General features: G+C 35.7%; 1 protein-coding gene across 3 annotated transcripts in view; it reads left to right on the top strand.

The window, feature by feature from the left end:
- LOC306848473 (tight junction protein 2-like) overlaps nt 1–14,120 on the top strand; it is a 77,367-nt gene that overhangs the window by 57,716 nt on the left and 5,531 nt on the right. For all 3 annotated transcript variants that reach the window (XM_079383039.1, XM_079383040.1, XM_079383038.1), the window contains exons 14-20: nt 171–352; nt 1,971–2,066; nt 2,894–2,973; nt 3,089–3,299; nt 3,775–3,875; nt 8,822–9,043; nt 12,399–12,515. In XM_079383039.1, coding sequence (XP_079239165.1) covers nt 171–352; nt 1,971–2,066; nt 2,894–2,973; nt 3,089–3,299; nt 3,775–3,875; nt 8,822–9,043; nt 12,399–12,515 — 1,009 coding nt within the window. The remainder of the gene's footprint in view (nt 1–170; nt 353–1,970; nt 2,067–2,893; nt 2,974–3,088; nt 3,300–3,774; nt 3,876–8,821; nt 9,044–12,398; nt 12,516–14,120) is intronic.

Raw genomic sequence — 14,120 nt, 5'->3', positions numbered from 1 at the left:
AATAGTATTTAAGCCTTTAAGTCAGAAACGGCACAAACATCAAATAGAATATGAATTTGTATTTATATTGGAGAGCAAGCGGACTCTGCTTCTACCACTGCTCTATAATGATCTATCGCTTTCTTTGCATAACCCTGCTGCTGTATAACCCCTGCTCCTGTGCTGATCAGAGCCGAGCAGATGGCAAACGTCCAGAACACACATAAGGGCCCAGGAAGTGACAGGGCCGACTTCTGGAGGCTACGTGGTCAGAGGGCAGCCAAGAAGAAAGATGTGCGAAAGAGCCGAGAGGAAAATTCTGCGGCCGTCTCCACCCGCTTCCCTGCCTATGAGAGGGTGGTGCTGAGAGAAGGTGGGTGCTACAAACCAAAATAGAAAGTATGACAAAAACTAAGTGTATTTAACAATTCAGTGTGATTTTCTAATTATAGGCAGCGTGTTTCAAGATTATTAACGGTTAAGGAAAAAAAGATACTGTGAATTAATCAAATAGTAGTAAACATTAGTCATTTATTATTAAATTTTAGGGAGGGGGGGTAAAATTCATGCTAACAATAGCATTTATTTGCATTTATTTGATAAAAAAAATTTATACTGTGAAACATTATTACTGTTTAAAGTAACAATTTTATTTGAATATATTTTATAATGTATAATTTATAATTTTGGCAAAACTGAATTTCCAGCATCATTACTCCAGTCTTCAGTGTCACATGATCCTTCAGAAATCATTCTAATATGCTGATTTAGAGCTTAATTATTATTGGTACACAGTTATTAATAATGATTCTAATTATTATCAATGTTGAAAACCATTTTTGCTGCTTAATGGTTTTGTGGAAATCGTTAAATTTTTTTTCAGGATTCTCTGAATAGAAAATACAATAGAACAACATTTATTTGAAATTTAAAAATAAATAAATAAACTTTTGTAATATAATAAATGTCTTCACTGTCTCCTATGATCCATTTAAATTAAGCGTCCTGGCTAAAATAAATTATTCATTTCTTCTTTTTTGTAAATTTTACAGCAAAATTTTGAAAGGTAATGTACCACAACTTAAATATTATAGCAAAAACTGCTTTCAACTGACGATATTAAGATAATAAAATAACAAGATAATTCTTTTGACAACATTAAAAAGTCTTAATTATTCCAAACCTGTGTGTGTGTGCGTGTGTGTGCGCGTGCGTGCGTGCGTGCGTGTGTGTGTGTGCGTGTGTGTGTGTGCGTGTACTGGTTTGGATGGTTTATGAGAACACTGCCTATGTCCCCGTAATTCAGAAGGCTTAAAAAATATACTAAGTTATGTTTTTTTGAAAATCTAATAATGCATAAAGTTTTCTGTAAGGGGTATGTTTATGTGTAGGATTGGTGTAGCGCAATAGAAAATACGCCACAAATAAACCACCAATACCAACATGTGTGTGTAATCAGAAAGCAGCCAGAAAAAGAAACTATAAGGTAAATGCATCACAAACAACTGATGCAATGGATGACAAACATCGTAATTCACTTACCATGGTACCTGTAACATTTACACAATAAACAGTTTCAATAACGCGATGGCTGCTTGCACACAACATTAGTCACATCTCTGAGCGGACTGGCCTAATACCGCTAATGAAAGTCTCTGCATACCCACACAGACAGCTGAGAAATTTTTAATACGTTTGAAAAATGGGATCATCACAGAGAGAGATTGCTCCCTTCACACTGTTCAAGAAAAATTACCCAATAAGATCATCATGATTTATGTGACAAAAACCACAGTCAAGAATTTGAAAAAGGCTGTTTTGAATCATCAGTCAAGACTCTTCTGACTCTTCTTTAATCCTCTTTAAACCCTTTTTACATGACTAAAAGAGCGTTCATTACCATTAATATAAACCATTTTGTAATTTAGTCAGGCTAAAACAGATTACCTCTGCTGTGAAATCCTGATTGTAAGCCTTGTCTTCTCCCATAGCTGGATTCCGAAGGCCGGTTGTGCTGTTTGGACCAATCGCTGATGCTGCCAGTGAAAAACTGGCCGCGGAGCTTCCAGATGAGTTTGTAATTGCCAGTGAGTTTATTCTGCTGTCTCTGCCATATCATCAGTAATGTCCGAAGGGATGCTCACACTGGATTTTAAGCATGCAAAATTGCTTTAGACTCTGTAATTAATATTAGCAAAATAATATGATGTCATGCTATTCGTTTTATAAAAATATAAAAAATTACATTTTACATGAATTATATAACAATACATTACAGTTTGCATATTTTAAACTCATGTGAATGAGAGTTTCAGACAGCCAATTAACGTTTTTGCTATACATATATCTGCTAAATGAATAAATATTAATATAAATCATCAAAAGTAGAGAGATGCAGCACATTGTTTATATTTTCAAAATTATAATAATAATAATAATAATTAGCATGATAACAATGCATATTATTGCTTTTATATAAAGGGTATTTTATAAAATTCTATTTATATATTGCATTACATATTTATATAATTATATGGAGGATTTTTTTTGGGGGGGGGGTCAGTCCTTGTTATGAAGTACTTCTATAATTTATAATATAAAAACTAGCTGATATTATATATAAAAATATATATTAGAAATACAAAAAATATATATATAGATGATGATAATAATAATAATTAAATGCATATTCTTGCATACCTGCTTCTCCATGTTTATAAACTTTCCATGCATATGAATAGGGGCGAATGAATGATAAAGTCTATAGTGTAACAGCATCCAGAGCTTTAGCTCACATTGAAAAAAAAATGTGTCTTTTGTTTTGCATTGTGCATGGTAAGTAAGTATTCTTATTTGCAGTTTGATTTGAAACCTAAACCTACTTTGATCCTTTTTTTGTTCAATGGCACATCAGAAACAGAACCCAAAGATGCGGGGTCGGAGAAATCCTCCGGGGTGGTTCGCCTCAACACTATTCGACAGATCATTGAACAGGTAGATGTGTATGCACACAAATTAATAATCAAAACTTATTGCATTCTTTTGTTTGACTTAAATGTTTGTACATTTGACCAATACTGAACAGTGACCAATTCTGTCATTGATGCAGGACAAGCACGCTCTCCTGGACGTCACCCCTAAAGCTGTGGACACCCTAAACTACACGCAGTGGTACCCTATAGTCATCTTCTTCAGCCCAGACAGCAAACATGGGGTGAAGGCGTTGAGACAGAGGATCATCCCCAGCTCCAACCGCAGTGCCCGCAAACTCTACGACCAGGCTCTGAAGCTCAGGAAAACCTGCTCACACCTGTTTACCGGTCAGTCCTGGGGGTCCAGACACCTCATTAAAAAAATCAATCATTATTTTCTCAACCCTATATTGTTCTGGATCATTGAAGTCTTATAATTAGCTTAAATTCAAATTATTTGATTATTTGCTTATTTTAATTAAAGATCCTTGCATTATAGAAGCTCGTTTTGCTTGGGTAGCATGTACAGTTTTTATAAAATATAAAAATAGATTATAAAATGATTGTGTTAATTGAAATGCTTATAAACTGAATTGTGGGGAAGCGCAGTAAAGAGAAGCTATCATATATTGTGATTGGCACATATCAATATAAACTGACTTTGACACAGATTCCAATTCGAAAATCTCCAAGTGATTAAAGCAGCTGATGGAAACACAGTGAGATGTAGATCAAGTTGAACCTAGAGAACAGCTGACCCAAATCAAATTGTTTTGATTTCCTCTCTCTCTCTCTCTCTGCCCCTCCCCCATCGGTCTGTTAGCTGTTATCGATCTGAACTCGGCTAATGATGCCTGGTACGGCAGTTTGAAGGAGGCCATACGAGACCAGCAGACCCACGCTGTGTGGGTCTCAGAGGGGAAGGTAAAAACAATGGACGATATAGTTCTCCACCACCTTCTATCCACTCTGAAACAAAACCTTCTGTTAAAGTCAACATGAAAAACTCTTTACAAACCATTTTGCTTCTGGCATCTTATGTATTTCTGAGTTAAACCGAATCTAAAATGAGAAGAAATGCAAGCTGGGACATCATTGAAATCGCTGTATTCCCCAGTTGTATGTCACATTGGATAAATGCATATGCTAACTGAATAAATGTAAATAATTAAAAACAGAGATGCAGGCTTTGTGTTTTCAAGATTATTCTAATATTAAAGCTGCAGTCCATAAGTTTTGCCTCTTCGTCGCCATCTCTGTTTGAAACCTGGAATTGTAGTTACTTGCAGAATTATCTTCCGTGCGTGGGGTTGTACTCTTGCACAGCTCCAGCGCGGATGAATCTAATGTTTTGAGGTGAATGTGTAGCTGTCAGTCACTGCACCGGTGTGAATCCTATACTTAGTAATCACAGATTCTAGCCTACGTCTTGGAATATGTGACCCAAATAAGAATTTTCACCGCATATTGTTATCTGAACAGTGTCTGCCACATTTGTTCTGACCAACTGAGGAAAAAAGCATTACAATAGATTGCGCTACCAATGGTGACCAATGGGTTAGCTCATATCACATCAAACCATGCAAATTATTATTATTTATACTTCATTCTTAAATGATTAATGTTAACAACATCAGCATTGCGTGACGATGAGTATAGTGTGTATTAGCGTGTAGATTTCAATTTCTGTACAGTCTCTATTGTCTCAATCTCTATTGTCATACCATTCGAATTTAATATTAAGAAATTCTTTTAACCCAAAAAGCAAACTAGGCTCCCTTCGAACTGGTTTTCTTTAAAATACAAATCTCGTGTAATCCCAGGCTATCTGTAATCAGAAGCACATTTAAAACTGGAATATAATTTAATTTCATTCGCATGCGTTTCATAAACACATAATTCTTTCTAGATTACAATCCGCCATCAAAATGATACATTTAATTATTCCAGCTGCTGTGAGAAAAGGCTATAAACGAGCCGCCACCTGCAGGATCCTCACATGTGAAAGCCTAGTAGCCGGGACAACTTCTTCATGTTTACAGACGTAACGTAATGACGCAGTACCATGCTCCAATTTCCCACGAAAACCTACCCGTACCACTCAAATTAGAAAACATTATTATAAGCTAACCGTTGTGAATCGGGCTAAAGTAAGGCGATAGTTTTGAACACGATAGATGTACTTGCTCAAGTATTGTTTTTGGATCATTTTTAACCAAAAAAGTTACGGACTGCAGCTTTAATTAAACATAATGTTATTGCTATTATATAAAAGGTAATTTTCATAAAAAGTATAATGCTGATATAATAAATTATATATTAAAATACAGCTTATAGTAATAATATTAAATGCATGAATAATACATAAATATTATAATATTATTTATTTACATATTTACATTACACATAAGACAAAACAACTAGGGCTGGGTGTCGTTCAAACATTTTCGATGCCGATACCTTGAGTTCGATAACGGTTCCTGAACGATACTTTTTCGATAACAATTTTATGAAATAAGGTTTAAAAAGATTATAATATCTCAAAAAAACTTTGGTTTTATTTTTTCAGCTTGACATTTATACAGCCTCATCTCCTGAGCCACTGCACAAAGGAACAAAATATATCCAACACAATAAATCAGTGCAAATAGTTTTCAGTTTACACATCAGTTAGGCTACATTTACACTAGTGCGTGTTTGTTTTAAAATGCATAGCTCAGACAGAATCATCATTTCTATTCATTTATTCTAGGTTATTAAAGACTTCAAGAAATTGAAAATCTTTATCCACTTTCATAAGTGGGTGTTTTATTTTCTTTCACCATGTTTTATTGTTATTAAATTCTTTGTTGTAGTATTATGTCTAATTATTTGAATACATAAAAACAACTTTTATTCAAATTTATTCTTAAAATAGCCTTATGAAATGTTTTGTTTTTCCTCAGAAATTCTGTCTTCTGTATCTGGTTTTCAAATGAAAGCATAAAACATTCATTTCATTTATCTTTAGATTATTGAAAATCTAACTTTATTTATTTTGGCAAACAAAGGGGGTTTACAAATAAAATTAAAGCATGGAGATGTGTGATCATTACTTAAAAAAAAATTAAGTTTTAATAATTTTAATGGTAGCCTAGTAGTAGCAGTATGTACATTCTGCTGAATAATAGTAATATATTTCTGCCGCAGTGTCTTCCAAGTTAAACCAAACATTTATTTTGACGGGTTACCGTGAATACCTTTACAGTTCTGTGTGTATATGATATGACGCTAGTTTTACTCAAAGCAAATGGTAAAATGCTCATGAAGTGACTCTCAGCGCAGTTCTGGAGATGTTGTTCATGTATTTATGTCCTCATTTAGTGAGACCGCAAGGGTCACGCGCGCTTCAGTCTGTGTGTAGTAAACAAAACCTTGCGATAGTGAGAGCAGACTGCTCTGTACGCTTTCGAATTGCTCTCGCGGATGTCAAACACTGATCAATCTGCACCGCGTCGTTTCTAGTCGAACACACCTAGTGCTGCAGGCTTATTGGCTCACTGACGTTAATGAGATTAACCCCTTAGGTATCGAAATTTTGGACCGAACGACAAGATGTTTTACGATACTCGGTGGTATCGAGGCAATTTGGTCGGTGCCTAAAAAGTATCAAACTCGATACCCAGCCCTAACAACAACAACAAAAAAAAAACATTTGTTTTCATCTTGTATAAATAAGAAATATTAAATGACAGTATAATCAAATTTATCTAAAACATTAACATGATGAATCATGTACAGTACACAGTGGCGGACTGGCCATCTGGAGCACGGGGAGTTTTCCCGGTGGGCCGCTGTACAATGTGGGCCGGACCGTTGCGTAAATATATATATAAAAAATGAATCATAGTAAATGTACATATAGGCTATCCTTCCATCGGCCCAGACGAATGGCCCTCGTGGCCCATTTGATTTAAAAAATTCTAATTAATATAACGTGCTCTGGCTCAGTGCAGCGGCTCAAAAGCGCTCGTCAATGTCAAAATGTTTGAAACAGCCAATCAAAGGAAGGCAGGATTTACTGTTCACAGACGCTGAGCTGCGTGCGATTTGAATGCAAACTGAGGTAAGCAGCTAAACATGACAATTCAGCGATATTTGCCAACCGTTTACGATTAAAAAAATTGTTAAACTAAAGAAATAAATTTTCACGCATGCAAACTACTACTGGCCTTTTCAAATTTCTCAGATTTTAATGCCATTTACGTTATTCGTCACAATGTAGCCTAGCCTACATAATATAGCAGTTTTCAGCAGACATGAGATAAGAGTTAATGTATATCTCTATAGGCTTTCTTCCGTGATTTCACGTGTCTAAGAAAATGTTTAAAAATCTATAAAAATCATTCTCGATCTTACTCTAGAACAATGTAAATCTGAGGACTTGTGCTTTCGAGTGCTGTGCATTGGAAAGTGATTTATATTATAGGCCTAATAAACATATAATTTGCTTATTAATTCACACATGCATTATTTTAGGTGGTTAATAGTATGAAATCATTAAGGCTTTTTATTTATTTATTTGATCAAAAATACAGTAAAAACCAATAATATTATGAAATATTGCACCTAAAATAGTGGTTTAGGACATTTTAAAATGTAATTTATTTCTGTGATCAAAGCTGAATTTTCATCATCATTACTCCGGTTTTCAGTATCCCTTCAGAAATCCTTTTAATGCTGCTTAATTATTATCAGTTATTATTTGTGATCAATTATTAATAATGGTCTTTATTATTGGTATAATGGTTCTCAGTTAAAGAACAGCATTAATTTGAAATATAGGGACTTCGTAATAAGTATAAATATCTTTACTGTCACTTAAATCAATTTAATGCAACCTTGTTGAAGAAAAATATATATTTATATTTTTTAAGACTGAATGGGATCACATTTTCCACAAAAATATGTAACAGCACAACAGTTTTCAACATTCATAATTATCAGAAATGTTTCTTGAGCAGCAAATCAGCATATTAGAATGATTTCTGAAGAATCATGTGACACTGAGTAATAATGCTGAAAATTCATCTTTGATTGCAGAAGTAAATTATTTTACTATATATTTGCATAAAAAACTGATATTTTAAATTGTAACATTATATATTTCACAGTACTGTTTACTGTATTTTTCATTATCAAAATAATTTGTATACTCTTTTCCACAATTAGAGCTCTATTCCTTAAAATGATAGATGTCAAGCTCCTGCAAAAGGACAAATACTGTATATGATGACCAATAGAAAGGCCCATAAAAACATTATTATAAAAACATAGACGATCCCAGAGCATTGTGTCATATGAACTGATAATATAGGTTTTTAACTTTAGTGATATTAAACTGTCCCTCGTAAAAATACTTAAAAATCATTTACTATTTGTCATATACTCATTATACAAATTATAATGTAAAGAAATATGGCAGTCATTTATGGTGTGTTGCGGACTGGGTTTGGTGGGCCTCTCTGTGCCAAAAAGTCCAGGGCCACTTTTTGGCATTAAAATGTGCATTAAAAAAAAATAATTTTGATTTCATGTTGACTTTAATGCAACATTTTACAGCATCTCTTTACTTTAAGACTCCTTCATTCACATTTTCCCACTTTATCTTTCCCAGTATTCCTGAATGTTTTCTTTAGTCAAACCCATAGTTGACCTACTAATGCATGCTTTCCTTTTCTGAAAATCATGATAGTCATTCCTCCTGTTTTCTGTGCTTTTACTGTTCATCATTCTTCGGTGGTGCTCTACAGCTTTCGTTCTGTTTTGTTTTTGTGTTTTTTTGTTTTCACTCCTCTCTGTACACAAGATCCATCATGTGTCTCTTTTAGCTGGACGGGACGGAGGGGGACCTTGACGTTCACGACGACCGCATGTCGTATCTCTCGGCCATGAGCGCTGACTATCTCAGCATGGACAGCCGGCTGACCAGTGACTACGACGACACGGCAGACGAGGGCGGGACTTGCACAGATAACGAAACGGACGAGCCGCTCGATCGCCAGCGGGTGTCGGCCATTAGTCGCTCCTCTGAGCCAGTCATGCCAGAGGAGGTTAGAGCACACATGCACACATTTAACATATCTATAGGGTTCCCACTGCCATGGAAAACCTGGAGATATCAGAGAGGATGTACATAGTTCCACACACATGCATGCATACTAATTCCAAAACATTGTGGGCTGTTTATTATGCCTGAAGACACATATGGATAATGCATCTTTCACAGTGATTGGTGAACTGCTTGCACATGCATTGACATCTACACACTTAAACGTACTTGCTGCGACGGCATCCCTCACACTTGCCTAGATCAGCACAAAGTCAGCTCAAGGAAAGACAGCAGAGGTCGAGCCAGCAGGGAAATACATTTTCACATTGAGAACAAGACATTAGCACACACTTGCCAGGCACGCATTACATGGTGTAAATCCAGGAAGTGCACGGTAATGGGTTTACATGGAGAATCACATGGATTTCATGCTTTCCAAAAACAGATTAACATTAAGTGCATCTGTAAATGCAAAAAAGCAGCCACTTCTGCCCCCTTCTGTTAGATGTTGGAACTACAACATTCTTTATCACTATATATTTACTGAATAGATACTATTATTCTCTAATATCAAATATTAATAGCAAATATCATTATTAGGGTTTCTATGGTTAAGAAAAACCTGGAAATATCAGGGAATCAGTGTTGCGATTGTTAAAACTAAAATGTTTTTGTTAAATGAAGTGTAATGTAATTAAATGCTAGGTATATAAATATATGAAGTTATATCTAAGATCTAAGATCAAAAAACTTAATTAAAAATGAGAAAAATTGCCTTGGCCAACTAACTAAAAAAAAGTTTTTAAATTTAAGTACTAAAATTAATAAACTGAAGTACAAATAAAGCTAAATAGAAATATTTTTTTCAAAAAATTATTACATTTTATTTATTAGTAAAATGTTATTTTTGTGAACAATGTATTTTGGCACATTAACCCTTTCAATAGCACAAAAACGTAAGGTAGAAACATGATTTAGGTCAACTGGATAGTAACACAGGTAATAACAGAGTTAATTCTATATTTTTTACCGGTTCTTGGATGACAAAAAAAATAAGTTTTTGATGTATTATTGCACTGAGCGCAATTACCACACCGATAATTACCATTTGGTATAGGGCTAAGTAATCTCTGAGGAGAATCAGGAGTGTGCGTCTGAAAACGAGCATGTACCAAAAAATCTTTGCAAGTAAAGCCCAGTACATACCAAGCCGACGGTCGGCCATCGGGCAGTTTTTGTTCGTCGGCCTACGAGTTTTCTCAGTGTGTTCCACACCGTTGGCTGAAGTTGGCCCTCGGCTTTTTTTCGGCCGATTCAACATGTTGAATCAGCATCGGAGCTCGTCAGTCGGGCCATCTGATCAATCTGATTGGCTGTTCAGCTAGCGAACCAGTGCGTGAGAAGAGGCAGAACAGACGTGCTCCTTGACCGTCGGGTGTCGAGCGTCGGCTTGGTGTGTCAGGGCAACTTTGGACCCAGACGCTTCTGACGTGAGCCGACCCCGCAGTCTGCTTTCATCGTCACTAGTTTGTCGGCGTCGGCTTGGTGTGTACCAGGCTTAACAAAGTATTATGATCCGTGTCCTTAATGTACAAAATCATTATCAATTTATCATCATTTCTTTGGACCCACATATCTAAGAAATGCACTCTCAACGAGTTACACTCCAAGGTAAATTCCAAGTCTTCCTCAAAGTTATTAAGAATAGACACAAACTCTTCAACTTCATTTTTATCTCCCAAAAAAATACAAAATATATCATCAATGTACCTATACCATTTAACAATATGTGAACAAAAATTATTTTTTTGAGCATCAAATACATAACGATGTTCGAAGAAGCCCATAAACAAATTAGCATAATTTGGGGCAAAGTTCACCCCATAGCTGTACCGCTAATCTGAAGAAAAAAATCTTTATCAAAATTGAAATAATTATACTTCGACATACGAAGCCATCTCGATCAAGAAGGTCTCCTACTCATCTATCTATTGTCGTCAGGTGTGCGGAATTTAGTTTACATTTAATAAAAATGACAAAAGCACATAACAAAATTACTAAAACTGGAATTGAAACTGAAAATAAAAATAAAAGCTAATTCAAATAAAAACAGTTTAATAGAGATTGTTTTTAAAAACTAATAAAAATGACAAAAGCACAAAATGACTAACTTTAAAATGTAAAAATTTAAAAAATAAATGTTGATTCAAAATGAGCTTTTATAGTAATAATTATTATAATAAATAGAAAAAACTACTAGAACAAAAAATATATACTATAACAGTATATAAATAATCCTAAAAGGTTGTATACTACTAGGAAAATTGTGATTTAAAGGTGGGGTAAGGAATTTCTGGAAGCCAATGTTGATATTTGAAATCATCAAAACAAACACGCCCCTACCTCAAAAGGGTCTCGCCCCTATTTTGATAGCTCCGCCCCACACATACGTAGCCTAAGCAACCCAGGCAACGATTAGTTCTGTGAAACAAAGCAAAACCAATGTTGCACCGTGTCTACACCGGACGCGAGCGGCGCGACAAAATACTATAGAAGTCATTATAATCAGTGATGCTGTCTACACTGGATGCTGCACGGCGCGACAAATCTCGACAGAAAACTGCTGCCGCGTCCAGTGTAGACAGAGTTTAGCTGTTGCAGTGTAGACACGGTGTTATTACTCACCTATCAATAAGGAACAAAGCAACCTCGGTGTCTGATCGCAAGCTTTCCGCTCCTTGAATTCTCTCCAGCGCTGGAAAGCTGATCCGATATTTTTTACAGTCTTACACGGGTCCTACTTCTTGCCTTATCGTTCCGCAAACGTTTTCTTCTTTTGTTTTTTTATCCGCCATCTCTATATCTTTCTGTCGCTTGGCTCGGCTGTGCACTGAACGCACTCTCCTCCACATCATGAGTAGACACGCCCCTTACTGCTGATTGGCTACAAGTTTGTTTTGGTACTCGGCCCCGACTCAGTTTTCTAAAGCGTTTTTGAAAAATGACATACCCCACCTTTAAAAGGCCTTATAAATATAATTTATAAATTATGATAAAAATGGTAATAAAATAATAATAATAAACAACTTTTTAAGAAGCCTTTTAAAGTAGCCATACAGAGCTGGAAAAGTAAGGAAAATGAACTGGTCAAAACAAAAGTGCGGCAAACTTATGGGTGGATGGATGGAAGTTAATGTTAAATCAGATGCATACTATACTGTTGGCCCAAGACAAACGCATTCCTGACTGTATGTTTTCTGTAGTGTGTGTGTGTGTGTGTGTGTGTGTGTATGCATGAATGCATTCCCCTGCCTAGATGTCTTTCTATGTTATCTATCTCTTTCTTGCTCTCCCAGATCCTCAGGAAGTCCAGCCCAGAGATTCGAGGTCGCATCCGGCGGGTGGAAAGCAGAGAGATGCTGACAGAGGCTAGTCCCCCCTTAATGTCCACGTTCCTGCCTGACCCCACAAAGGTGAGCTCGTCACACTCCCCAAAGGCTTTCCTTTCTTAAAAACACCATTCATCAAGATATCTGAATAGTGTCAAAAAGAGACTAGAAATTTGCATACAGTGGACACTTAAGCCACACTTTAAAAGGATGAAATGCATTGATGTTTTATTATGTGACATGCATCCATTTTTAAGTTTACAAATATCTTTGCAGTAAAGACTGTAAACTGACTCTGACTAACACAACTCTTCCCCTGACTGCACCCGCACTCATGCAGAAGAACGGCCTGATTTGGCGCAACCATTTTTCCAGCAGCTCAGAATCCTCACGCAGCAACTCAGTGACACATTTTGGTACGCTGTAGAGCCGTGTTCACTGTTATGCCAAATTGGTTAAATAACTAGTATAGTGTACTTGAAAGCCACTGTCAGCATTTTGAACAAATCGTTCCAGTCACAAACACTGTGACCATGTAAAAAAATGGTAAAATAGCATTTAAAATAAGTAACAATAGTTCATTAAAAAAATAAATTTTAGAGTTTTTTCAAATCAAGTTTAGTGTAAATTTATATTATAGGCCTAATATATATTTATTATAGTATTATTAATTTATATATTTTCAAAATACATTAAAGCCTCGTTCACACCAAGAAGGACAAATATAAACATAACTATAAAGATAACGATATTACCGTTCACACCGGCGAACGATATTATTTGTTTATTCTAAGCCCACGCTCGTCTGCCACTTTAAATTCTCAAGCTCGTTACAGCGGGATGGATTCTGATTGGGTGTCAAAAATCGTTCTGAAAGTGATTCCAAGCAAGGTTCGTACAAGGTGCTTGAATTTGACTTTTTGAAATTTAAGTCCTGGAAAACCCTTGAAAACAGCCATATTTATGAAAAGGTACTTGAAAAGTACTTGAATGTTTAAAAGGCAGTATATATGAAATTGGTGTTAATTTTGTTTTCAACAAAAACCATCTTTTCTCGCTAAATTAACGATGCAGCGCATCTAAATACAAAGCCACTTCACCCAGATGCCCGAGGCGCACGCAATCTCACGATATTACTCCTTGGGGTGAAAAGCGGTCTCGCGATATCAGTATAAAGTTGATTTTGTGGTAACACCTTTGATGGTGCTTGCATTATATTGTTTGGTCTTTTATTGCATGCGCTGTTTGTTTGGGTTTCATTTGGGAACGCGTATAAAGTCTGACGCGCTTTGTGTTGTACTGTTATCATTTACAAGCGTGAAGCGCGTCTCCATCTCAGCCGCTCGAGACACAAACTCTTCCTCCGCAAATGCTGCGAGTTTGTTCATCTGGGAAAACAGTGTGCGTTATCTCACTAGATTTATAAAGTAAATCTTTTAGAAACCCATGCCAGCACAGGAGAATACATCAACATATTTCTATGTGCGATTTGTTCTACATCACGACAAAATAAAAGTTCAAACCCTCGCTCTGAGTTTGCATGTGACCAAATATTACAATTATATGGCTTTAAACGTGCAGGTATTTGTTATAAACTTATAATAGTTAATGTACTTAAGTTGGTTATGTTCGTATTATGTAGCATAGGCATATTAGTTTATGTATTTTAACAGTGTTGTTCTATAAAAC

Source organism: Barbus barbus (genome assembly GCF_936440315.1).
Source record: "Barbus barbus genome assembly, chromosome: 28".
In the NCBI taxonomy this organism is placed as follows: Eukaryota; Metazoa; Chordata; class Actinopteri; order Cypriniformes; family Cyprinidae; genus Barbus; species Barbus barbus.
Note: the sequence above shows the minus strand (reverse complement) of the source record. Positions and strands in the feature narration are given on the sequence as shown.